Raw genomic sequence first — 26696 nt, 5'->3', positions numbered from 1 at the left:
TCTGGATAAATTCTTGATTGTTTACTTGGATGACATTTTGATCTTCTCGGATGATTGGGAGTCTCATGTGAAGCAGGTCAGAATGGTTTTCCAGGTACTGCGTGCTAATTCCTTGTTCGTGAAGGGATCAAAGTGTCTCTTCGGTGTGCAGAAAGTTTCATTTTTGGGGTTCATCTTTTCCCCTTCTACTATCGAGATGGATCCGGTTAAGGTTCAGGCCATCCAGGATTGGACTCAGCCGACATCTCTAAAAAGTTTGCAGAAATTCCTGGGCTTTGCTAATTTTTATCGTCGCTTCATCTGTAATTTTTCTAGCATTGCCAGACCATTGACCGATTTGACCAAGAAGGGTGCTGATTTGGTTAATTGGTCTTCTGCTGCCGTGGAAGCTTTTCAGGAGTTGAAGCGTCGTTTTTGCTGTGCCCCTGTGTTGTGTCAACCTGATGTTTCTCTTCCGTTCCAGGTCGAGGTTGATGCTTCTGAGATTGGTGCAGGGGCGGTTTTGTCACAGAGAGGTTCTGGTTGCTCAGTGTTCAAACCATGTGCTTTCTTTTCCAGGAAATTTTCTGCTGCTGAGCGTAATTATGATGTGGGCAACCGAGAGTTGCTGGCCATGAAGTGGGCATTCGAGGAGTGGCGTCATTGGCTTGAGGGTGCTAAGCATCGCGTGGTGGTTTTGACTGATCATAAGAACCTTACTTATCTTGAGTCTGCCAAGCGCTTGAATCCTAGACAGGCCCGTTGGTCGTTATTTTTTGCTCGTTTTGATTTTGTGATTTCATACCTTCCGGGCTCTAAAAATGTGAAGGCGGATGCTCTGTCTAGGAGTTTTGTGCCCGACTCTCCGGGGTTATCTGAGCCGGCGAGTATCCTCAAGGAAGGAGTCATTGTGTCTGCCATCTCCCCTGATTTGCGGAGAGTGTTGCAGAAATTTCAGGCTAATAAACCTGATCGTTGTCCGGCCGAGAAACTGTTCGTCCCTGATAGGTGGACTAGTAAAGTTATCTCTGAACTTCATTGTTCGGTGCTGGTCGGTCATCCAGGAATCTTTGGTACTAGGGAGTTGGTTGCTAGATCCTTCTGGTGGCCATCTCTGTCACGGGATGTGCGTGCTTTTGTGCAGTCCTGTGGAATTTGTGCTAGGGCTAAGCCCTGCTGTTCACGTGCCAGTGGGTTGCTTTTGCCCTTGCCGGTCCCGAAGAGGCCTTGGACACATATTTCGATGGATTTCATTTCTGACCTTCCCGTTTCTCAAAAGATGTCTGTCATTTGGGTGGTCTGTGATCGCTTTTCTAAAATGGTCCATCTGGTGCCCTTGGTTAAATTGCCTTCCTCCTCTGATTTGGTGCCTTTGTTCTTCCAGCATGTGGTTCGTTTACATGGCATTCCTGAGAATATTGTTTCTGACAGAGGTTCCCAGTTTGTCTCGAGGTTCTGGCGAGCCTTTTGTGGTAGGATGGGCATTGACCTATCTTTTTCCTCGGCCTTCCATCCTCAGACTAATGGCCAGACCGAACGAACCAATCAGACCTTGGAAACATATCTGAGATGTTTTGTTTCCGCTGACCAGGATGATTGGGTGTCATTTTTGCCGTTGGCTGAGTTCGCCCTTAATAATCGGGCCAGCTCGGCTACCTTGGTCTCTCCATTTTTCTGCAATTCTGGGTTCCATCCTCGTTTCTCTTCAGGACAGGTTGAGTCTTCGGACTGTCCTGGTGTGGATTATGTGGTGGACAGGTTGCAGCAGATCTGGACTCAGGTAGTGGACAATTTGACCTTGTCCCAGGAGAAGGCTCAGCTTTTCGCTAATCGCAGACGCCGTGTGGGACCCCGACTTCGTGTTGGGGATCTGGTTTGGTTATCTTCTCGTCATATACCTATGAAGGTTTCCTCTCCTAAATTTAAACCTCGTTTTATTGGTCCGTATAGGATTTCTGAGATTCTCAATCCGGTGTCTTTTCGTCTGACCCTCCCAGACTCCTTTTCCATACATAATGTATTCCATAGGTCGTTGTTGAGGAGATACGTGGCACCTATGGTTCCATCTGTGGAGCCTCCTGCCCCTGTTTTGGTGGAGGGGGAATTGGAGTATATTGTGGAGAAGATTTTGGATTCTCGTGTCTCTAGACGGAAACTCCAGTATCTGGTCAAATGGAAGGGTTATGCTCAGGAAGATAATTCCTGGGTTTTTGCCTCTGATGTCCATGCCCCAGATCTTGTTCGTGCCTTTCATGTGGCTCATCCTGGTCGGCCTGGGGGTTCTGGTGAGGGTTCGGTGACCCCTCCTCAAGGGGGGGGGTACTGTTGTGAATTCTGTGGCTGAGTTCACTTCTGTGGTCACAAGTGGTATTGCAGTCTCTGGGCTTCCTCCCTCAGGTGTTTTGGTGAGCTCGTTGGCTGCCTTGCTATTTAGCTCCACCTGAGTCTGTCTTCCTTGCTCCTTGTCAATGTTCCAGTGTTGGATCTGAGCTACTGCATCTTTCCTTGGGCCTGCTGCTCTGCTAGATAAGTGCTTCTAGTTTGTTTTCTGTTTTTTCTGTCCAGCTTGTTATTATCTTTTGCTGGAAGCTCTGAGAAGCAAAGGGGTGCACCGCCGTGCTGTTAGTTCGGCACGGTGGGTCTTTTTGCCCCTTTGCGTGGTTTTCGTTTTAGGGTTTTTTGTAGACTGCATAGTTCTCTTTGCTATCCTCGCTCTGTCTAGAATATCGGGCCTCACTTTGCTGAATCTATTTCATTCCTACGTTTGTCTTTTCATCTTGCTAACAGTCATTATATGTGGGGGCTGCCTATTCCTTTGGGGTATTTCTCTGAGGTAAGTCAGGCTTGTATTTCTATCTTCAGGCTAGTCAGCTCCTCAGGCAGTGCCGAGTTGCATAGGTAGTTGATAGGCGCAATCCACTGCTGCTTCCAGTTGTGTTAGGATAGATCAGGTACTGCAGTCTACAGAGATTCCACGTCTCAGAGCTCGTCCTATTGTTTTGGGTTATTGCCAGATCTCTGTATGTGCGCTGATTACTGCACGCTGTGTTGCCTGATTGCCAGCCATAACAGTGGTGCTAGAGAGAAAGTGACAGCAGGTGGTGCTAGAGAGAAAGTGACAGCAGGTGATGCTAGAGAGAAAGTGACAGGAGGTGGTGCTAGAGAGAAAGTGACAGCAGGTGATGCTAGAGAGAAAGTGACAGGAGGTGGTGCTAGAGAGAAAGGGACAGGAGGTGGTGCTAGAGAGAAAGTGACAGCAGGTGGTGCTAGAGAGAAAGTGACAGCAGGTGGTGCTAGAGAGAAAGTGACAGCAGGTGGTGCTAGAGAGAAAGTGACAGCAGGTGGTGCTAGAGAGAAAGTGACAGCAGGTGGTGCTAGAGAGAAAGTGACAGCAGGTGACGCTAGAGAGAAAGTGACAGCAGGTGACGCTAGAGAGAAAGTGACAGGATGTGGTGATACAGAGAAAGAGAAAGTGACAGCAGGTGGTGCTAGAGAGAAAGTGACAGCAGGTGGTGCTAGAGAGAAAGTGACAGCAGGTGACGCTAGAGAGAAAGTGACAGCAGGTGGCGCGAGAGAGAAAGTGACAGCAGGTGGCGCTAGAGAGAAAGTGACAGCAGAGGGTGCTAGAGAGAATGAGAAAGTGACAGCAGTTGGAATTAAAGAAAACGTATCAGTAAGAATTGTTGGAGGGGCCACGTATAAAGATGAGAACATGGCAGCGCCGGCGGCTTTGTATAACAGTGATCAGATGCATCCATAGAGAAAATAAATTATTTTGTTTTCCTTTTTTTCTGGTTTATTAATAATAAAAGTATATAGATATTTACTCTTTTTCTCCTCTCTAGGGCTACACAGATGAACCCGTCTCCAAGATCCTCTGTCATGTAGAAGATGGCAGCATCGTGCAGCTGGACCGCTGGAATCTACATGTAGAGAGGAACCCCGACCTGCTGCATGAGGAGCTGGATGATGGGACACATAAGGTCAGAGGTCAGATGCTCTGCGGGGAGTCTGGGGCTGTAAAAGGATCTGCGGGAAGAGAGCGCATAGCACTGCTGGACACTGTGTGGATGAGACTGGAGCAGAATAGTGAGCGCAGCTCTGGGGTATAATACAGGATGTAACTCTGGGTCAGTAATGCAATGTATGTACACAGTGACTGCACCAGCAGAATAGTGAGTGCAGCTCTGGGGTATAATACAGGATGTAACTCAGGAAAAGTAATGTAATGTATGTACACAGTGACTGCACCAGCAGAATAGTGAGTTCAGCTCTGGGGTATAATACAGGATGTAACTCAGGATCAGTAATGTAATGTATGTACACAGTGACTGCACCAGCAGAATAGTGAGTGCAGCTCTGGGGTATAATACAGGATGTAACTCAGGATCAGTAATGTATGTACACAGTGACTGCACCAGCAGAATAGTGAGTGCAGCTCTGGGGTATAATACAGGATGTAACTCAGGATCAGTAATGTAATGTATGTACACAGTGACTGCACCAGCAGAATAGTGAGTGCAGCTCTGGAGTATAATACAGGATGTAACTCAGGATCAGTAATGTAATGTATGTACACAGTGACTGCACCAGCAGAATAGTGAGTGCAGCTCTGGAGTATCAAAGCTGATGAAAATGTTCCTATTGCTTACTCTCATTTGAAGGGGTTGTCCACTCTTCTCCCTTCTGGCGATGTTGCTGCTGAGACTCCCAAGGTTCGTATGACATTGCATGTGAACCCTGCAGACAATCAGCGGACACTATTGGGCTGCTTCGCTCACACTTAATTCAGATGTCCAAATTTCATCGAAAGGAAGTGTGGGCGAAGCAGCCCATTAGTGTCTGCTGGTTGTCACAGAAACCCTTGGAGTCCCAGCACCGGATCTCTGTTGTTTTTATTTTACACTGGTGACTATGGAATTTAATAAGCCAGTGTCGGAGAAATGGCACAGTAGGATAAATGTGATAAATGGCCACTAGGTGGCGCAGTAGGATAAATGTGATAAATGGCCACTAGGTGGCGCAGTAGGATAAATCTGATAAATGGCCACTAGGTGGCACAGTAGGATAAATCTGATAAATGGCCACTAGGTGGCGCAGTAGGATAAATGTGATAAATGGCCACTAGGTGGCGCAGTAGGATAAATCTGATAAATGGCCACTAGGTGGCACAGTAGGATAAATCTGATAAATGGCCACTAGGTGGCGCAGTAGGATAAATATGATTAATGGCCACTAGGTGGCAGAGTAGGATAAATCTGATAAATGGCCACTAGGTGGCACAGTAGGATAAATCTGATAAATGGCCACTAGGTGGCACAGTAGGATAAATCTGATAAATGGCCACTAGGTGGCGCAGTAGGATAAATATGATTAATGGCCACTAGGTGGCAGAGTAGGATAAATCTGATAAATGGCCACTAGGTGGCACAGTAGGATAAATCTGATAAATGCCACTAGGTGGCACAGTAGGATAAATCTGATAAATGGCCACTAGGTGGCACAGTAGGATAAATCTGATAAATGGCCACTAGGTGGCACAGTAGGATAAATCTGATAAATGGCCACTAGGTGGCACAGTAGGATAAATCTGATAAATGGCCACTAGGTGGCACAGTAGGATAAATATGATAAATGGCCACTAGGTGGCACAGTAGGATAAATATGATAAATGGCCACTAGGTGGCGCAGTAGGATAAATGTGATAAATGGCCACTAGGTGGCGCAGTAGGATAAATCTGATAAATGGCCACTAGGTGGCACAGTAGGATAAATCTGATAAATGCCACTAGGTGGCACAGTAGGATAAATCTGATAAATGCCACTAGGTGGCACAGTAGGATAAATCTGATAAATGGCCACTAGGTGGCACAGTAGGATAAATCTGATAAATGGCCACTAGGTGGCACAGTAGGATAAATCTGATAAATGGCCACTAGGTGGCACAGTAGGATAAATCTGATAAATGGCCACTAGGTGGCGCAGTAGGATAAATCTGATAAATGGCCACTAGGTGGCACAGTAGGATAAATATGATAAATGGCCACTAGGTGGCGCAGTAGGATAAATGTGATAAATGGCCACTAGGTGGCGCAGTAGGATAAATGTGATAAATGGCCACTAGGTGGCGCAGTAGGATAAATCTGATAAATGGCCACTAGGTGGCACAGTAGGATAAATCTGATAAATGCCACTAGGTGGCACAGTAGGATAAATCTGATAAATGCCACTAGGTGGCACAGTAGGATAAATCTGATAAATGGCCACTAGGTGGCACAGTAGGATAAATCTGATAAATGGCCACTAGGTGGCACAGTAGGATAAATCTGATAAATGGCCACTAGGTGGCACAGTAGGATAAATCTGATAAATGGCCACTAGGTGGCACAGTAGGATAAATATGATAAATGGCCACTAGGTGGCACAGTAGGATAAATCTGATAAATGGCCAGCAGGTGGCACAGTAGGATAAATCTGATAAATGGCCACTAGGTGGCACAGTAGGATAAATCTGATAAATGCCACTAGGTGGCACAGTAGGATAAATCTGATAAATGGCCACTAGGTGGCACAGTAGGATAAATCTGATAAATGGCCACTAGGTGGCACAGTAGGATAAATCTGATAAATGGCCACTAGGTGGCGCAGTAGGATAAATCTGATAAATGGCCACTAGGTGGCACAGTAGGATAAATATGATAAATGGCCACTAGGTGGCACAGTAGGATAAATATGATAAATGGCCACTAGGTGGCGCAGTAGGATAAATGTGATAAATGGCCACTAGGTGGCGCAGTAGGATAAATCTGATAAATGGCCACTAGGTGGCACAGTAGGATAAATCTGATAAATGGCCACTAGGTGGCGCAGTAGGATAAATCTGATAAATGGCCACTAGGTGGCACAGTAGGATAAATCTGATAAATGCCACTAGGTGGCACAGTAGGATAAATCTGATAAATGCCACTAGGTGGCACAGTAGGATAAATCTGATAAATGGCCAGCAGGTGGCGCAGTAGGATAAATCTGATAAATGGCCAGCAGGTGGCGCAGTAGGATAAATCTGATAAATGGCCACTAGGTGGCGCAGTAGGATAAATCAGATAAATGGCCACTAGGTGGCGCAGTAAGATGAGGAATACTTTGCTGTTGACATGATTCCATAACGTAGATATGAAGTAGATATGAGGCGGGTGATTTGCAGGGTCCGGTTCGGTCCGTCAGGATCTATTTCTTCCCAAATGATTCTCTTCACATCTCTTATAAGAATTAGTCCGCACGCTTTGTCTTCTTGCTTTCTCCTCGGGGTCTGATCCGTCTGTGAATTATCTCTGTGTTTTCTTTTTTTCAGCTTCCACTAAATGTTTTCAATAATTACTTCAGTCTGGGATTTGACGCTCACGTGACCTTGGAGTTTCATGAGTCCAGAGGTGAGGCGCACGGAGTTCACACATTTTACAGACAAGCCAGAAGTGTCATTGGAAAGGTGTAATACCTCATTTCTCCTGCGGAGGCACTGCAGGGAAATTGAGCAGTTACTGCCAGGATTCTTCCCTGATCACTGGGATCACAGGATTAGAAATAAAGCTGATTCCTTCCCAAGACAGCGCCCCGCATGTGCACAGGTTGTGTGTGGTATTGCAGCTCCGTTCTCTTACGTAATGTTTGAGGAATGTATCCCACAGTCATACGTCCGACCATAGGACCTGTGCAGTAAAAGGTGTGTCCCCCTAATCACTCATAGGTCGTAAGTGGTTACGGTTGGAAAAATCCCTTTAAAGACGACCTGGAAGACTAAATGGAAAAGGCCCACTTGGAAACGTTAAAAAGGTGAAAACTGTTTTCTAATATCTCATTTGTAGGCTGAGATATAATGATGTGAAGTTACAAGTCCGAGGCCTGAGGCTGCACTACTGAGACAATCCGATGATTCTCGGAGCCCGGCTGTGGATGCAAATCATTCGCCACATTCCTCAGTGACCAGGTCACTACGACAGCCTGTAATTAGGGACATGGATGTGTTTGCTCAGCAGAATACGTCACCGTCAGGGTCTTTCAGTGGTGCAGCCTCATAGTTTGGGCCTGAAACTTGAAGTGATCATATCTCAGCCTAGAAATGAGATATCAAAAAACGGTTTTCAGCTTTTTAATGCCCGGAGAAATGCCTCCCTCCCTGCGCTCTTCTCGTAGGTCTTTAGCTGGAAATGGCCAGTTCAGCCCGACATTCACATAATCTGGATTGTGGGCTAACGATCCTTATATTAATAGGTCTCCATTGTGTCATCGTGGCCGGACCGGCACCAACGTAACGTCTCCTTCTGAGTTTTATGCATTCTGACCGTAAAGTTACTGGTTTGTCGTCCTTTGTTGGTGCCGGTGGAAATTGGTTACATTTATGTGTAATGGAGCGAGACCGGAGCAAGTCAAGGGCGCGATGCAGCAGCTAGCCGGGGTCATTACACACTGTGACGCAGCTGCAGCTCCGTGTGTCAGCAGACTCCTCATAGCAGGACGGCACAAGCCTCATAAGGCTCAGGGTCTATCTGTCATCAGATGCCACACTGCCGGCCAGACATCATCATCATCATCACTGACTCCACTGGGACAATTATATATAAACATTACACATATATTCATGTTACACACACACACACACATACATATATATATATATATACACATTACACATATACACATTACACACACACATATATATATATATATATACACACATTACACATTACACATATACACATTACACACACACACATATATATATATACACATTACACACACACATATATATATATATATATACACATTACACATTACACATACAGTGGGGCAAAAAAGTATTTAGTCAGTCAGCAATAGTGCAAGTTCCACCACTTAAAAAGATGAGAGGCGTCTGTAATTTACATCATAGGTAGACCTCAACTATGGGAGACAAACTGAGAAAAAAAAATCCAGAAAATCACATTGTCTGTTTTTTTAACAATTTATTTGCATATTATGGTGGAAAATAAGTATTTGGTCAGTAACAAAATTTCATCTCAGTACTTTGTAATACATCCTTTGTTGGCAATGACAGAGGTCAAACGTTTTCTGTAAGTCTTCACAAGGTTGCCACACACTGTTGTTGATATGTTGGCCCATTCCTCCATGCAGATCTCCTCTAGAGCAGTGATGTTTTTGGCTTTTCGCTTGGCAACACGGACTTTCAACTCCCTCCAAAGGTTTTCTATAGGGTTGAGATCTGGAGACTGGCTAGGCCACTCCAGGACCTTGAAATGCTTCTTACGAAGCCACTCCTTCATTGCCCTGGCGGTGTGCTTTGGATCATTGTCATGTTGAAAGACCCAGCCACGTTTCATCTTCAATGCCCTTGCTGATGGAAGGAGGTTTGCACTCAAAATCTCACGATACATGGCCCCATTCATTCTTTCATGTACCCTGATCAGTCGTCCTGGCCCCTTTGCAGAGAAACAGCCCCAAAGCATGATGTTTCCACCACCATGCTTTACAGTAGGTATGGTGTTTGATGGATGCAACTCAGTATTCTTTTCCCTCCAAACACGACAAGTTGTGTTTCTACCAAACAGTTCCAGTTTGGTTTCATCAGACCATAGGACATTCTCCCAAAACTCCTCTGGATCATCCAAATGCTCTCTAGCAAACTTCAGACGGGCCCGGACATGTACTGGCTTAAGCAGTGGGACACGTCTGGCACTGCAGGATCTGAGTCCATGGTGGCGTAGTGTGTTACTTATGGTAGGCCTTGTTACATTGGTCCCAGCTCTCTGCAGTTCATTCACTAGGTCCCCCGCGTGGTTCTGGGATTTTTGCTCACCGTTCTTGTGATCATTCTGACCCCACGGGGTGGGATTTTGCATGGAGCCCCAGATCGAGGGAGATTATCAGTGGTCTTGTATGTCTTCCATTTTCTAATTATTGCTCCCACTGTTGATTTCTTCACTCCAAGCTGGTTGGCTATTGCAGATTCAGTCTTCCCAGCCTGGTGCAGGGCTACAATTTTGTTTCTGGTGTCCTTTGACAGCTCTTTGGTCTTCACCATAGTGGAGTTTGGAGTCAGACTGTTTGAGGGTTTGCACAGGTGTCTTTTTATACTGATAAGAAGTTTAAACAGGTGCCATTACTACAGGTAATGAGTGGAGGAAAGAGGAGACTCATAAAGAAGAAGTTACAGGTCTGTGAGAGCCAGAAATCTTGATTGTTTGTTTCTGACCAAATACTTATTTTCCACCATAATATACAAATAAATTGTTAAAAAAACAGACAATGTGATTTTCTGGATTTTTTTTTCTCAGTTTGTCTCCCATAGTTGAGGTCTACCTATGATGTAAATTACAGACGCCTCTCATCTTTTTAAGTGGTGGAACTTGCACTATTGCTGACTGACTAAATACTTTTTTGCCCCACTGTATATACACGTTACACACACACACATATATATATATATATATACACACATTACACATTACACATATATACACGTTACACACATATATATATATATATATATATATATACACATTACACATATACACATTACACACACACATATATATATATACACACATTACACATATACACATTACACACACACACACACATATATATATATATATATATACACATTACACATATACACATTACACACACACACACATATATATATATATACACACATTACACATATACACATTACACACACACATATATATATATACACATATACACATTACACACACATATATATATATATACACACATTACACATTACACATATACACATTACACACACATATATATATACACACATTACACATATACACATATACACGTTACACATTACATACACACACACATATATATATATATACACACATTACACATATACACGTTACAAACACACATATATATATATATATACACACATTACACATTACACATATATACACGTTACACATTACATACACATATATATATATATATATATATATATATATATATATATATATATACACACATTACACATATATACACGTTACACACACACATATATATATATATATACACACATTACACATTACACATATATACACGTTACACATTACATACACATATATATATATATATATATATATATATATATATATATATATATATACACACATTACACATATACACGTTACGCATTACACATTACACATATAAAGCTCCAAAACAGAAACCATTTCTTACAGCATCGATTCCCCTCTAGTACCATCATGGGGGTGGTAAATTTAGCTCAGAACACTCTCAGATAACTGTACCATACAAAAGAACCAACAAGAGAGTACAATATCCTAAATAAAATCCAAATAATTTATTTAATAACTACAAATAAATCATAACAAAAACCAACAAAGGCAATCACATATAGACAAGGTGTAAAAAAAATTGTCTTCACAGGTATAATACCCAGGGACAGCATAAGTACGGTAAGTGGATGGGAGGACACACAAAAACAATAAACCCATAATTAGAAGGTGTCACCATCACATTTAGTGGCGCAGCCGCTAAAATTTTTTTTTCTTTAAATGTGGTAAATTCATACTAACTTTAAAGCGCCAAGTGCATAGGATTAATCCCAAATATCAGGTGCTACTAATCCAAAAGCGGCCAAGCCATTTAACATGTCATAAGTCCAGTAATTAAGTATAAGACCTTTAAAAAATAAGGTCAAAGTTTTAAGAAGCTTTGCTAGTGTCCTTACCCCTACTCTCCACTGCTGAACCCTGAGTGATGCAGCCCCAACGCGCGTTTCTCGTGGGCTTCCTCGAGGGGGCCAGGATTGAGCCCTTTCTTTTCCTCACTCAAGACTTTTCTTTTCATCTCCTTTGGCATGGTTATAAGTTACCGTATCTTTCCATCCCTATTACTTTTGGGATATTACTAGCTCTCGTTTTGCCATCCAGCTTGTCCTATTGCAAGAGGACTGTGAACGGGTTTTTCTTTTTGTTCTTTCCTTCATTAAATAAGATTTGGATCAGGTGATCACCTAATCAGAAGCGCATTAATCAGAACGAGGTGAACTCAGCTGTCACTGGAATGGAATGGCTGCCAGGCATGGAGAGAAGTGGATTTTTATACAACTGTGCAGTGGACTCTTAATTTTTGGCAGAGCTGTATATACACATGCACATTAGACACACACATACATACATTATACACATACACACATACAGGTACGTGCATTACACACATACATCCATATTACACATATACACATTATACAAAAAAGACCTATAGACCTATAAAAATCAGGTCCCAGAATGCTAAGGTTCACAAAATAGAAATTTATTATTAACACACAGAATAAAATATTACTTTCATCATTTATAAAGACGTGCCTCCAATCCAATAACCGACTTTACATGACGTGCGGATATATCTCAATCAAAAGTATAAAAATTATACAAGATAACACTTTTTATAATTATTTTCCTTAAGTCTTGTAGCTGATGGTTCTGTATATGTACCACGAGGGGCCACTAGTGTATACACGGGGATCAATTTGTGCCACAGTAAATCATATATACATAAATCAAACAATAACTGTTAACCAATAATACTAATCCAGATAAAATTCCCCCATGTAACATCTAAGTGATGCATTGGCCCAATTATATACAAGCAGGCAACTAGGGCTAACTCTCCAGGACATATCAAATGGCAATACAGCCTAAAGCAAAAATAGACATGTCTATCACAACGTGACTACATGCCCTAATATATATGGCGTCCGGAAGGTAAAATACCAATAGTATGCACAACCATGGACAAAAACCATCAGTAACCCTGCTCACAAATCATAATTACCTCCGCACATGTGTCACAGAAAGCCGGTGTGTAACCCCTACGCGCGTTTCGATATAGATCTTCGTCTGGGGGCGTGTATAAAAAGAGGAAATGAGGGTCTATTTAAATGAGACCTCAACCAATCACCGTAGTATCCATGAGCATGCGTATTTGAAGTACTGGCACCGTCATTGCATTATGCGCCGATGCCCAATGACGTAGACATCATGTGTCCATGTTGCTAAGTAACCAATTTGACTCACACGATTGCCGTATTCAATGCCGGTTGTTACCGCTATCTTATGTGCCCATGTGCTATGGCGCAAATGACAAGCGCCTATATTGTTAAGCAGCAGATACCGCCGACTGAACCACCATGTGACCGTGCTCTACATAAGGTATTACAACTATATTGTGCGCCAAAAGTGATTGGTGACGTAGATGATACGCGCCTATGTTGCTAAGCAACTAAATGGCCGCCAACTAACTAACCAGGTCACCATAATCTAGCGCAGAGGTGAACTGCGCTCGTAGTAATTCAATGTGGGTGGACATATGCATAAGGCACCAGTCATTGGTGACGTAGGTGATACGCGCCTATGTTGCTAAGCAACCAAATGGCCGCCAACAAACTAACAAAGTCACCGTGATCAGCGCAAGCGCAGGGGTAACTGCGCTCGTGGTAATTCAATGTAGATGGGCATATGCTTATGCGCACCGAGTGCTACTACGTGACCAACGTATGTCCATCACAAATTTAGGTTGATATATGAATGGGTTCCGCGAAGGATAAACATGATTGTTCTCAAAATGTGATAATAACCTAACTGCCCATATGAAACATTAGTGCAATGGTATATGTCCCCTCCGAATTAAAAGACATCTGTATTCGAATCAAGTCGTCATATATGTCTATTTATGTATTTACATATTGTAAACGTCAACATCAAATACACTACGTGTACATATTGATCATATTAAAGTGAATGTAAATCAGGGAGCACGGTCTTATTGGCGCATGTTAATACGGGAGCCCATGTAAAAGGATCCACGCGCCCCCGGATCGACCCCTCCAGCCTACCAGCCATAAGGGGTGGGAAGCCGGAGTGATACCAAGACCAGGGGCGAGAAAACCCAACATGTGGCACACGCTGCCATGCGCACACCAATTTCCCTGAGAAAGGTAAAAAGTGATGTATGCTAGTAGTAAATCACATAATGTACACCAAAACTAGTAGTACTAACCATAAAGTGCTGGTGCTGATATATATATAAGTGTTACCAATCTGGACTGTAAAACCATAAAGTCCAGGTAAATATTATAAAAAACATATTACCATAAAATCCAGGTAAGTACTATAAAAAACATACTACCATCCTCACAATCTGGGAACTATCATACAAAAAAAGTGCTATGTGCAAAAAAAACAACAGACATCATAGACGACTTTTATCGAATCATGTGTCTTATACCGTTCTTTCGAAGGAGAGAATTTTTCATTGTCCTATGCAATTGTCAAAAAGTCCTTTTTCTCTAGAAGTTCAAAGTGCAAGGTCCTCCTTGACAAGCAGGGCAAGTATAAATCAAATGTCCATTTATTTCAAAGCGGGATGCTCTAAGGTTCAACGCAAGATCCTCCTTGGCAGGCAGAGCAGATACAGATCAAATGTTCATTCATTTCGGTACAATGCCAGTTTAAATTGATGGACCGGATACGAGATAGATGTCCATCCTTGCTCATGATTCAACCAACTTGATGGTATGAGGTTGAGGCTCAATTGATGTTGAAACTATAAACTAATAATGTGAAAGACAATAAGGTTAAAATCGACACTAAACAAAAAACCCACATAAACCCATAAAACTGTATCAGACAAAAAAAGGGGACAAGAAAAGAAAGTCAATTACAAAAAAGCTCCGAACCCTAAGGTTTCATTGAGACCTTGAGGAGCCATAGTGCCCAATCGGTATATCCACCGACTTTCGACTTGGGCAAGAATTTTCCCAATATCCCCACCTCTTATCCCCAAGTTGACAGCGTCTATGCCTCTCACCACCAAACCTGCGGCACTGCATGCATGATATTTTTTGAAATGCCTAGGCAGAGTTTTTAGGCTTGTTTCATCGCTTACTGCCTTAGCCCTTTCAATGTCCCTGCAGTGTTCTCTTATGCGAATTTTCAACTCACGGGTGGTGAGACCAACATAGATTCTGCCACATGGGCAAGTGGCGTGATAAATGACTCCTCGGGTCGAGCAAGTAATATACTTCCTTATTTCATAATTTTTAGTCCCATCGAAATTAGTAAAGCTCTTAGTTTTGACAGTATTTAAGCAAGCCTTGCATAGGCCACATGGATAGAAACCCGCATTGGTCACTTTTTTAGATTTGTTTAGTCTTGCTGGATCATAAAAACTGTGGACCAAGGTGTCTGAGAGATTTTTTGATCTTCTAGCTGTTATCTGTGGCTTTTTTGGTAAAACTTTTTTTAAAATCGGATCAGTGAACAACACATCCCAATGTTTGTTTATAATTTCCCGAAACTGATACCACTTGTTGTGGAATGTGGTAATCAATCTGACTTGGTCAGGATCAACTTTTTTGGTGGTGTGTCCACTGTTTCCGTACAGCAAATCTGCCCTGGAGCTCTTATTAGCCCTTACAAAGCCCCTTCTAATTGTTCTCCTACTATATCCTCTTTCCTGAAAGCGATCAGCAAGATCTCGTGACTGCTCAATAAAATCATCCGAGTTGGTGCAAATTCTTTTAGCTCTCAGGAATTGCCCCACTGGAATCCCTCGGATTGTAGCCTGAGGATGGGACGATGTTGCATGTAGGAATGCATTAGTTGCTGTGGGCTTTCTATAGAGATTTGTATAAAGATTACCGTTTATATCAGTGCCAACACAAAGATCCAGGAATTCCACCTTACGGCCAAGGCTTACGGCTTACGAGCAGTCACGAGATCTTGCTGATCGCTTTCAGGAAAGAGGATATAGTAGGAGAACAATTAGAAGGGGCTTTGTAAGGGCTAATAAGAGCTCCAGGGCAGATTTGCTGTACGGAAACAGTGGACACACCACCAAAAAAGTTGATCCTGACCAAGTCAGATTGATTACCACATTCCACAACAAGTGGTATCAGTTTCGGGAAATTATAAACAAACATTGGGATGTGTTGTTCACTGATCCGATTTTAAAAAAAGTTTTACCAAAAAAGCCACAGATAACAGCTAGAAGATCAAAAAATCTCTCAGACACCTTGGTCCACAGTTTTTATGATCCAGCAAGACTAAACAAATCTAAAAAAGTGACCAATGCGGGTTTCTATCCATGTGGCCTATGCAAGGCTTGCTTAAATACTGTCAAAACTAAGAGCTTTACTAATTTCGATGGGACTAAAAATTATGAAATAAGGAAGTATATTACTTGCTCGACCCGAGGAGTCATTTATCACGCCACTTGCCCATGTGGCAGAATCTATGTTGGTCTCACCACCCGTGAGTTGAAAATTCGCATAAGAGAACACTGCAGGGACATTGAAAGGGCTAAGGCAGTAAGCGATGAAACAAGCCTAAAAGCTCTGCCTAGGCATTTCAAAAAATATCATGCATGCAGTGCCGCAGGTTTGGTGGTGAGAGGCATAGACGCTGTCAACTTGGGGATAAGAGGTGGGGATATTGGGAAAATTCTTGCCCAAGTCGAAAGTCGGTGGATATACCGATTGGGCACTATGGCTCCTCAAGGTCTCAATGAAACCTTAGGGTTCGGAGCTTTTTTGTAATTGACTTTCTTTTCTTGTCCCCTTTTTTTGTCTGATACAGTTTTATGGGTTTATGTGGGTTTTTTGTTTAGTGTCGATTTTAACCTTATTGTCTTTCACATTATTAGTTTATAGTTTCAACATCAATTGAGCCTCAACCTCATACCATCAAGTTGGTTGAATCATGAGCAAGGATGGACATCTATCTCGTATCCGGTCCATCAATTTAAACTGGCATTGTACCGAAATGAATGAACATTTGATCTGTATCTGCTCTGCCTGCCAAGGAGGATCTTGCGTTGAACCTTAGAGCATCCCGCTTTGAAATAAATGGACATTTGATTTATACTTGCCCTGCTTGTCAAGGAGGACCTTGCACTTTGAACTTCTAGAGAAAAAGGACTTTTTGACAATTGCATAGGACAATGAAAAATTCTCTCCTTCGAAAGAACGGTATAAGACACATGATTCGATAAAAGTCGTCTATGATGTCTGTTGTTTTTTTTGCACATAGCACTTTTTTTGTATGATAGTTCCCAGATTGTGAGGATGGTAGTATGTTTTTTATAGTACTTACCTGGATTTTATGGTAATATGTTTTTTATAATATTTACCTGGACTTTATGGTTTTACAGTCCAGATTGGTAACACTTATATATATATCAGCACCAGCACTTTATGGTTAGTACTACTAGTTTTGGTGTACATTATGTGATTTACTACTAGCATACATCACTTTTTACCTTTCTCAGGGAAATTGGTGTGCGCATGGCAGCGTGTGCCACATGTTGGGTTTTCTCGCCCCTGGTCTTGGTATCACTCCGGCTTCCCACCCCTTATGGCTGGTAGGCTGGAGGGGTCGATCCGGGGGCGCGTGGATCCTTTTACATGGGCTCCCGTATTAACATGCGCCAATAAGACCGTGCTCCCTGATTTACATTCACTTTAATATGATCAATATGTACACGTAGTGTATTTGATGTTGACGTTTACAATATGTAAATACATAAATAGACATATATGACGACTTGATTCGAATACAGATGTCTTTTAATTCGGAGGGGACATATACCATTGCACTAATGTTTCATATGGGCAGTTAGGTTATTATCACATTTTGAGAACAATCATGTTTATCCTTGGCGGAACCCATTCATATATCAACCTAAATTTGTGATGGACATACGTTGGTCACGTAGTAGCACTCGGTGCGCATAAGCATATGCCCATCTACATTGAATTACCACGAGCGCAGTTACCCCTGCGCTTGCGCTGATCACGGTGACTTTGTTAGTTTGTTGGCGGCCATTTGGTTGCTTAGCAACATAGGCGCGTATCACCTACGTCACCAATGACTGGTGCCTTATGCATATGTCCACCCACATTGAATTACTACGAGCGCAGTTCACCTCTGCGCTAGATTATGGTGACCTGGTTAGTTAGTTGGCGGCCATTTAGTTGCTTAGCAACATAGGCGCGTATCATCTACGTCACCAATCACTTTTGGCGCACAATATAGTTGTAATACCTTATGTAGAGCACGGTCACATGGTGGTTCAGTCGGCGGTATCTGCTGCTTAACAATATAGGCGCTTGTCATTTGCGCCATAGCACATGGGCACATAAGATAGCGGTAACAACCGGCATTGAATACGGCAATCGTGTGAGTCAAATTGGTTACTTAGCAACATGGACACATGATGTCTACGTCATTGGGCATCGGCGCATAATGCAATGACGGTGCCAGTACTTCAAATACGCATGCTCATGGATACTACGGTGATTGGTTGAGGTCTCATTTAAATAGACCCTCATTTCCTCTTTTTATACACGCCCCCAGACGAAGATCTATATCGAAACGCGCGTAGGGGTTACACACCGGCTTTCTGTGACACATGTGCGGAGGTAATTATGATTTGTGAGCAGGGTTACTGATGGTTTTTGTCCATGGTTGTGCATACTATTGGTATTTTACCTTCCGGACGCCATATATATTAGGGCATGTAGTCACGTTGTGATAGACATGTCTATTTTTGCTTTAGGCTGTATTGCCATTTGATATGTCCTGGAGAGTTAGCCCTAGTTGCCTGCTTGTATATAATTGGGCCAATGCATCACTTAGATGTTACATGGGGGAATTTTATCTGGATTAGTATTATTGGTTAACAGTTATTGTTTGATTTATGTATATATGATTTACTGTGGCACAAATTGATCCCCGTGTATACACTAGTGGCCCCTCGTGGTACATATACAGAACCATCAGCTACAAGACTTAAGGAAAATAATTATAAAAAGTGTTATCTTGTATAATTTTTATACTTTTGATTGAGATATATCCGCACGTCATGTATAAATGATGAAAGTAATATTTTATTCTGTGTGTTAATAATAAATTTCTATTTTGTGAACCTTAGCATTCTGGGACCTGATTTCTATAGGTCTATAGGTCTTTTTTGTATATCTGTATATAGGAATGTGTTCTTGATGTTTTGGACTAAAATGTATAAACATATACACATTAGACACATGCACATTAGACACATGCATTCATACACACATGCATCCACATTACACATATACACATTAGACACATACACATTAGACACATGCACATTAGACACATGCATTCATACACACATACATCCACATTACACATATACACATTACACACATACACATTAGACACATGCACATTAGACACATGCATTCATACACACATACATCCACATTACACATATACACATTAGACACATGCACATTAGACACACACACATACATGCATTACACACATACATCTACATTACACACATACACATTAGACACATGCACATTAGACACATGCATTCATACACACATACATCCACATTACACATATACACATTAGACACATGCACATTAGACACACACACATACATGCATTACACACATACATCTACATTACACATATACACATTAGACACATACACATTAGACACATGCATTCATACACACATACATCCACATTACACATATACACATTAGACACATACACATTAGACACATGCATTCACATTACATATATATATATACATTACACACAAAGGCTGTATTGTTTTCACAAGACTTTATTCACCATATTTCTGCCAGCGGGGGCCTTTTTGGCCTCCTACACCTATTTAGCGCAATCTCCATTGACCATTCTACTGCAGCGAGCGTCCACATTATGTAATGACAGCAGTCAGGCAGCAGGGGGCAGCAGAGTCCAGTAAATGTGAGCGGAGAAGGCCCTGGTGCAGCAGAGGATGCTCTGTATCATCCTACTATGTCTCTAGACAGGATGAGTGGAGGTAGAGCGTTGTGAGCGCTCGGTGCACTCCCTTTTGGGCGGTATTGCTGGGAATTCCCGTGCTCTCAGACTGACATTTCTATCGTAAATCTTGAAATATTCTGTGTCTCCCTCGCAGAAGCAAATCCAGAAAAATTCAACAGTCGTTTTCGCAACAAGATGTTCTATGCAGGGGTAAGTGTCCTGTCTGCGACATCTCCTCCACCATTCTGTAATAAACAGCGGCGGCATGGGTTCTGCATATACATTGAAGCAGTGCTGCAGTGAAAAGCATGGAGGACAGAGCACCAGCCTGACCGTTAGACTAAACGTCGTGTTTTATCAGTTTGTTGTCGGCACATTTCTTTAAGTATTGTCTCTCCCCTCAGGCTGCCTTCTCCGACTTTTTACAGAGGAGCTCTAGAGATTTGTCCAAACACGTAAAAGTTGTGGTGAGTGCCGAGATGTCACCAGTTTTATGAAATATCATGATCTTTTTTTTTTTATTCTACGTGAAGTTTTTTTCACCTGGATAGAAAATAAGAATAATCTGATTAATAAAGCGGGATGAGATGTGTAGTGGCACGTTGTCCTGAAGCAATGCTATATGGCTCAGATATTCAAGGATGGGGGACCTAATTATGTCTTATGTACTATGAGTGTGAGCAAAAAATCGCATAGTATGCGAGTGTCGTCCGAATTTTACACACACTTGTACTTGGAAATGTCAGCAATTCAGCAACCGCGTAGTATAAAATCACATTGGGAGTGGTATGGGTTCCTGCATAATTTTCCAAACCAGCAGAGAAAATGCTGACAGGCGCAGATTTTTATAGCCTGGGAAGGGGGTAATACCCATGGAGCCTCCCAGGCTATTACTGTAATATCAGCTCACAGCTGTATACTTATCCTTTACTAGCTATTAAAATGGGCCTCCTCCACCCAAAAAAAAAGACGTAAGGTCCACTTATAATTAATAACCAGCAAAGGCTAGGCAGACAGCTGCTGGTTGATATTAATAGCCTAGGAAGGAGCCATGGATATTACCCTCCCCCAGGCTAAAAACATCAGCTCTCAGCCTCCCCAGGACAAGCGCATCTATAAGATGTACCAATTCTGGCACTTAGCCTCGCTCTTCCCACTTGCCCTGTTGATCTTCCAGCACGGACAGATCTATGAGTCTCTGAGTACACATAACTAGAGTTGGGATAGCAAGATGTTCACAGGAGCTAGTTAAATTATAACTGGACCTGGATAGCAGGCTTTAAGGAGCTTAAATAGCTTGCAGCCTCCCCACACACAAGGCCAGGCCAAACAATAGGAAGCAAACACTGACAAGAGTTAACTCTCTATCTTCCAGCACAGACGGATCTAGGAGTCTCAGAGGACACCGGACTAAAGTTAGTAATGATTAATAATGCCAACTGAGATGGAGAAAGCTTCTTCATTATATGGAATTGTCAGGCAGCCTGTCCCTTGCAACCAACGCATCTCCAGATTTCTCCTGATGAGGATTGTCTGGACACAACCCACACTTATACTGTCGTAGTAATCAGATTTTTATAATCAGATGTTTTTTTTCTTAAAACGGACAAGTATTAATATCATGCAAGATATCCATAGGAAAATCTGCCGCCTGCGCCTTTAATGCCTTTAATACTTTTCTTTCTTTTTAGTGTCCGTTCCGCTTTAATTCCCCACGCGTAGGTGTGTAGGTTTACACAGTAAAATATCGATATTTGCAGATGATACAAAACTATGTAAAGCAGTTAATACAAGAGAAGATAGTATTCTGCTACAGATGGATCTGGATAAGTTGGAAACTTGGGCTGAAAGGTGGCAGATGAGGTTTAACAATGATAAATGTAAGGTTATACACATGGGAAGAGGGAATCAATATCACCATTACACACTGAACGGGAAACCACTGGGTAAATCTGACAGGGAGAAGGACTTGGGGATCCTAGTTAATGATAAACTTACCTGGAGCAGCCAGTGCCAGGCAGCAGCTGCCAAGGCAAACAGGATCATGGGGTGCATTAAAAGAGGTCTGGATACACATGATGAGAGCATTATACTGCCTCTGTACAAATCCCTAGTTAGACCGCACATGGAGTACTGTGTCCAGTTTTGGGCACCGGTGCTCAGGAAGGATATAATGGAACTAGAGAGAGTACAAAGGAGGGCAACAAAATTAATAAAGGGGATGGGAGAACTACAATACCCAGATAGATTAGCGAAATTAGGATTATTTAGTCTAGAAAAAAGACGACTGAGGGGCGATCTAATAACCATGTATAAGTATATAAGGGGACAATACAAATATCTCGCTGAGGATCTGTTTATACCAAGGAAGGTGACGGGCACAAGGGGGCATTCTTTGCGTCTGGAGGAGAGAAGGTTTTTCCACCAACATAGAAGAGGATTCTTTACTGTTAGGGCAGTGAGAATCTGGAATTGCTTGCCTGAGGAGGTGGTGATGGCGAACTCAGTCGAGGGGTTCAAGAGAGGCCTGGATGTCTTCCTGGAGCAGAACAATATTGTATCATACAATTATTAGGTTCTGTAGAAGGACGTAGATCTGGGGATTTATTATGATGGAATATAGGCTGAACTGGATGGACAAATGTCTTTTTTCGGCCTTACTAACTATGTTACTATGTTACTATGTAAAGCCATTTTATATCCTCTCGTATTATTGCTTAAGAAAATTGTGTGTCCTCTGTGGAAAGAACATGCGCCAATTTACTCTTTATATTCTAATTTTCTCTGCTCCATTTGGCAACACAGGGCCTGGTGTTTAGAAGCAAAAAAAAAAAAACAATCTAGAGACGAACAGAAAATAATCACTTTTTCCAAAAGAACGTAGTAAAAAAATATTGAATCTGCAGACCCGACCGAAAAAATGCTGATTGGCGGTGCCGGTGTCGTATAGACGGCGTGTAATGAGAACTATTGCAGTACTCAGAGCTGTTGCTACTGTCGGCATAGTGGGTAAATGCGCCAGGAATGAACAGCCGATTCCTGTTAATCCTATATTATTGCACGTGCACACGATGTACTTTTTAAGCAGAGCTCATCTTGTGCGAATTTCGCGTCTCTTGTAACTTCTTTTAACCCCTTCAGGCTTGTCGTGAAGCGACTTAAAGAAGTGACCGGTCCGTTCTTCAGGCACAAAAGCGTCTGTAAAGAGGCCAAAGAAGACGCTTATTGCACGTGCACACGATGTACTTTTCAAGCGAAGCTCATCTTGTGCGTATTTCCCGTCTTTTGTAACTTCTTTTAACCCCTTCAGGCTTGTCGTGAAGTGACTAAAAGAAGTGACCGGTCCGTTCTTCAAGCAAAAAAACGTCTATAAAGAGGCCAAAAAAGACGCTTATTGCACGTGCACACGATGTACTTTTCAAGCGAATCTCATCTTGTGCGTATTTCCCGTCTTTTGTAACTTCTTTTAACCCCTTCAGGCTTGTCGTGAAGTGACTAAAAGAAGTGACCGGTCCGTTCTTCAAGCACAAAAACGTCTATAAAGAGGCCAAAAAAGACGCTTATTGCACGTGCACACGATATACTTTTCAAGCGAATCTCATCTTGTGCGTATTTCCCGTCTTTTGTAACTTCTTTTAACCCCTTCAGGCTTGTCGTGAAGTGACTAAAAGAAGTGACCGGTCCGTTCTTCAAGCACAAAAACGTCTATAAAGAGGCCAAAAAAGACACTTATTGCACGTGCACACAACGTACTTTTCAAGCGAAACTCATCTTGTGCGTATTTCCCGTCTTTTGTAACTTCTTTTAACCCCTTCAGGTTTGTTGTGAAGTGACTCAAAGAAGTGACCGGTCCATTCATTAGGCACAAAAGCATCTATAAAGAGGCTAAAGAAGACCCTTATTGCACGTGCACACGATGTACTTTTCAAGCGAAACTCATCTTGTGCGTATTTCCCGTCTTTTGTAACTTCTTTTAACCCCTTCAGGCTTGTCATGAAGCGACTAAAAGAAGTGACCGGTCCATTCTTCAGGCACAAAAACGTCTATAAAGAGGCCAAAGAAGACGCTTATTGCACGTGCACACGATGTACTTTTCAAGCGAATCTCATCTTGTGCGTATTTCCCGTCTTCTGTAACTTCTTTTAACCCCTTCAGGTTTGTCGTGAAGTGACTAAAAGAAGTGACCGGTCCATTCTTCAGGCACAAAAACGTCTATAAAGAGGCCAAAGATGATGAGTCTTATGTTGCAGGTCTGCTGGCATCTATAAGATGCTCGGCATGTAATTCTTCATTTCTACTGTAGTGTCCTCTGTAGGGAAACCAGCACGTTCCAAAGCCAAGTGCTGCACCGATCAATTGATCAACCAGCGATCAATTGATCAACCAGGCTTGCTTCATCATAAAAAGACATTGAATTAGCTTATTAGGAATTCCCACTACTGCCCTGATTGTCACAGACCTCCTTTCTAGAGATAAGAGGGCCCAAAATTTGGTGCCCAATTTAAGCTATTAAACCCCCCCCAGCTCTTGTGTGCTCTGTACACTATAGGTTTTTACACTTGAGAAGACACCAGTCCGGCGTGGAAACGCGTTGTTGAATAACAAAAAAAAAGCTTCTTTATATATTGGATCAAGGATCATTTTCAGTTAGAGCAGCTGAAAACCGTGAATTGTCTTTTCCTTCTGTCACCATGGTAACAGACTACAAGCAAACCCTGTGTAGTCAGATCCTGCCATCTGCTTCTATCACCATGGTAACGAGCTACTAACAAACCATGATTCTCTATCACGATGGTAGCAGACTGTAAATAAACCTTGTGTATTCAGATCCTGCCCTCTGTCACCATGGTAACAGACTACAAACAAACTGTGTAGTCAAATCTTGCCATCTGTTTCTATCACTATGGTAACAGACTGCAATCAAACCATGTGTAGTCAGATCTTGCCATCGGTTTCTATCACTATGGTAACAGACTACAATCAAACCTTGTGTAGTCAGATGTTGCCATCTTTTTCTATCACTATGGTGACAGACTACAGTGAAACCTTGTGTAGTCAGATCCTGCCTTCTGTCACCATGGTAACAGACTACAGTCAAACCTTGTGTAGTCAGATTTTGCCATTGGTTTCTATCACTATGGTAACTCACTACTATCAAACCTTGTGTAGTCAGATCCTGCCTTCTGTCATCACGGTAACAGACTACAATCAAACCTTGTATAGTCAGATCTTGCCATCGGTTTCTATCACTATGGTAACAGACTACAATCAAACCTTGTGTAGTCAGATCTTGCCATCGGTTTCTATCACTATGGTAACAGACTACAATCAAACCTTGTGTAGTCAGATCTTGCCATCGGTTTCTATCACTATGGTAACAGACTACAATCAAACCTTGTGTAGTCAGATCTTGCCATCGGTTTCTATCACTATGGTAACAGACTACAATCAAACCTTGTGTAGTCAGATCTTGCCATCGGTTTCTATCACTATGGTAACAGACTACAATCAAACCTTGTGTAGTCAGATCTTGCCATCGGTTTCTATCACTATGGTAACAGACTGCAATCAAACCTTGTGTAGTCAGATCTTGCCATCGGTTTCTATCACTATGGTAACAGACTACAATCAAACCTTGTGTAGTCAGATCTTGCCATCTGTTTCTATCACTATGGTAACAGACTACAATCAAACCTTGTGTAGTCAGATCTTGCCATCGGTTTCTATCACTATGGTAGCAGACTACAATCAAACCTTGTGTAGTCAGATCTTGCCATCGGTTTCTATCACTATGGTAACAGACTACAATCAAACCTTGTGTAGTCAGATCTTGCCATCGGTTTCTATCACTATGGTAACAGACTACAATCAAACCTTGTGTAGTCAGATCTTGCTATCGGTTCTCGATTTCTTACTACAATGGGTGAAGAATCTATTTTCCGCCAGATCTAATATAATATGTTCTTCTGATGTTACAGTGCGATGGGACGGACCTCACCCCCAAGATCCAAGAGCTGAAGTTTCAGTGTATTGTCTTCTTAAATATCCCCAGGTAATCGGTGCTCCTATAATGGCGGCTGTAGAGACTGTGTGGTAGATCTGAGACTATCCACCGTCTACTACTGTCACTGACAGCTTCTCCTAACTCTCTGGCTGCCAGGTACTGTGCTGGCACAATGCCCTGGGGAAACCCTGGCGACCACCGAGACTTTGAACCTCAGCGGCACGACGATGGCTATATCGAGGTCATTGGCTTCACTATGGCGTCTCTGGTAAGTCACATAATATCTGATGTGCCCAGGTTATATCAGCATGCTCCATATCAGTATATACAGGTTATACCAGCTGTACATATATAACTATATACAGGAGATAACCATGTTATACCAGCTGTACATATATAACTATATACAGGCGATGCCCAGGTTATACCAGCTGTACATATATAACTATATACAGGAGATAACCATGTTATACCAGCTGTACATATATAATTATATACAGGAGATGCCCAGGTTATACCAGCTGTACATATATAATTATATACAGGAGATGTCCAGGTTATACCAGCTGTACATATGTAATTATATACAGGAGATGCCCAGGTTATACCAGCTGTACATATATAATTCTATACAGGAGATGCCCAGGTTATACCAGCTGTACATATATAATTCTATACAGGAGATGCCCAGGTTATACCAGCTGTACATATATAATTCTATACAGGAGATGCCCAGGTTATACCAGCTGTACATATATAATTCTATACAGGAGATGCCCAGGTTATACCAGCTG

The 26696-nt window shown here is 42.2% G+C and overlaps 1 protein-coding gene across 10 annotated transcripts in view; it reads left to right on the top strand.

Annotated features, from left to right (window-relative positions):
* The window catches only part of DGKI (diacylglycerol kinase iota), a 269247-nt gene that overhangs the window by 176567 nt on the left and 65984 nt on the right, over positions 1 to 26696 (top strand). For all 10 annotated transcript variants that reach the window (XM_069763213.1, XM_069763211.1, XM_069763212.1 and 7 more), the window contains exons 14-19: positions 3825 to 3962; positions 7331 to 7409; positions 20053 to 20108; positions 20303 to 20365; positions 25877 to 25950; positions 26059 to 26170. In XM_069763213.1, coding sequence (XP_069619314.1) covers positions 3825 to 3962; positions 7331 to 7409; positions 20053 to 20108; positions 20303 to 20365; positions 25877 to 25950; positions 26059 to 26170 — 522 coding nt within the window. The remainder of the gene's footprint in view (positions 1 to 3824; positions 3963 to 7330; positions 7410 to 20052; positions 20109 to 20302; positions 20366 to 25876; positions 25951 to 26058; positions 26171 to 26696) is intronic.

The sequence above is a fragment of the Ranitomeya imitator genome, chromosome 4 (genome assembly GCF_032444005.1).
Source record: "Ranitomeya imitator isolate aRanImi1 chromosome 4, aRanImi1.pri, whole genome shotgun sequence".
Classification (NCBI taxonomy): Eukaryota; Metazoa; Chordata; class Amphibia; order Anura; family Dendrobatidae; genus Ranitomeya; species Ranitomeya imitator.
Note: the sequence above shows the minus strand (reverse complement) of the source record. Positions and strands in the feature narration are given on the sequence as shown.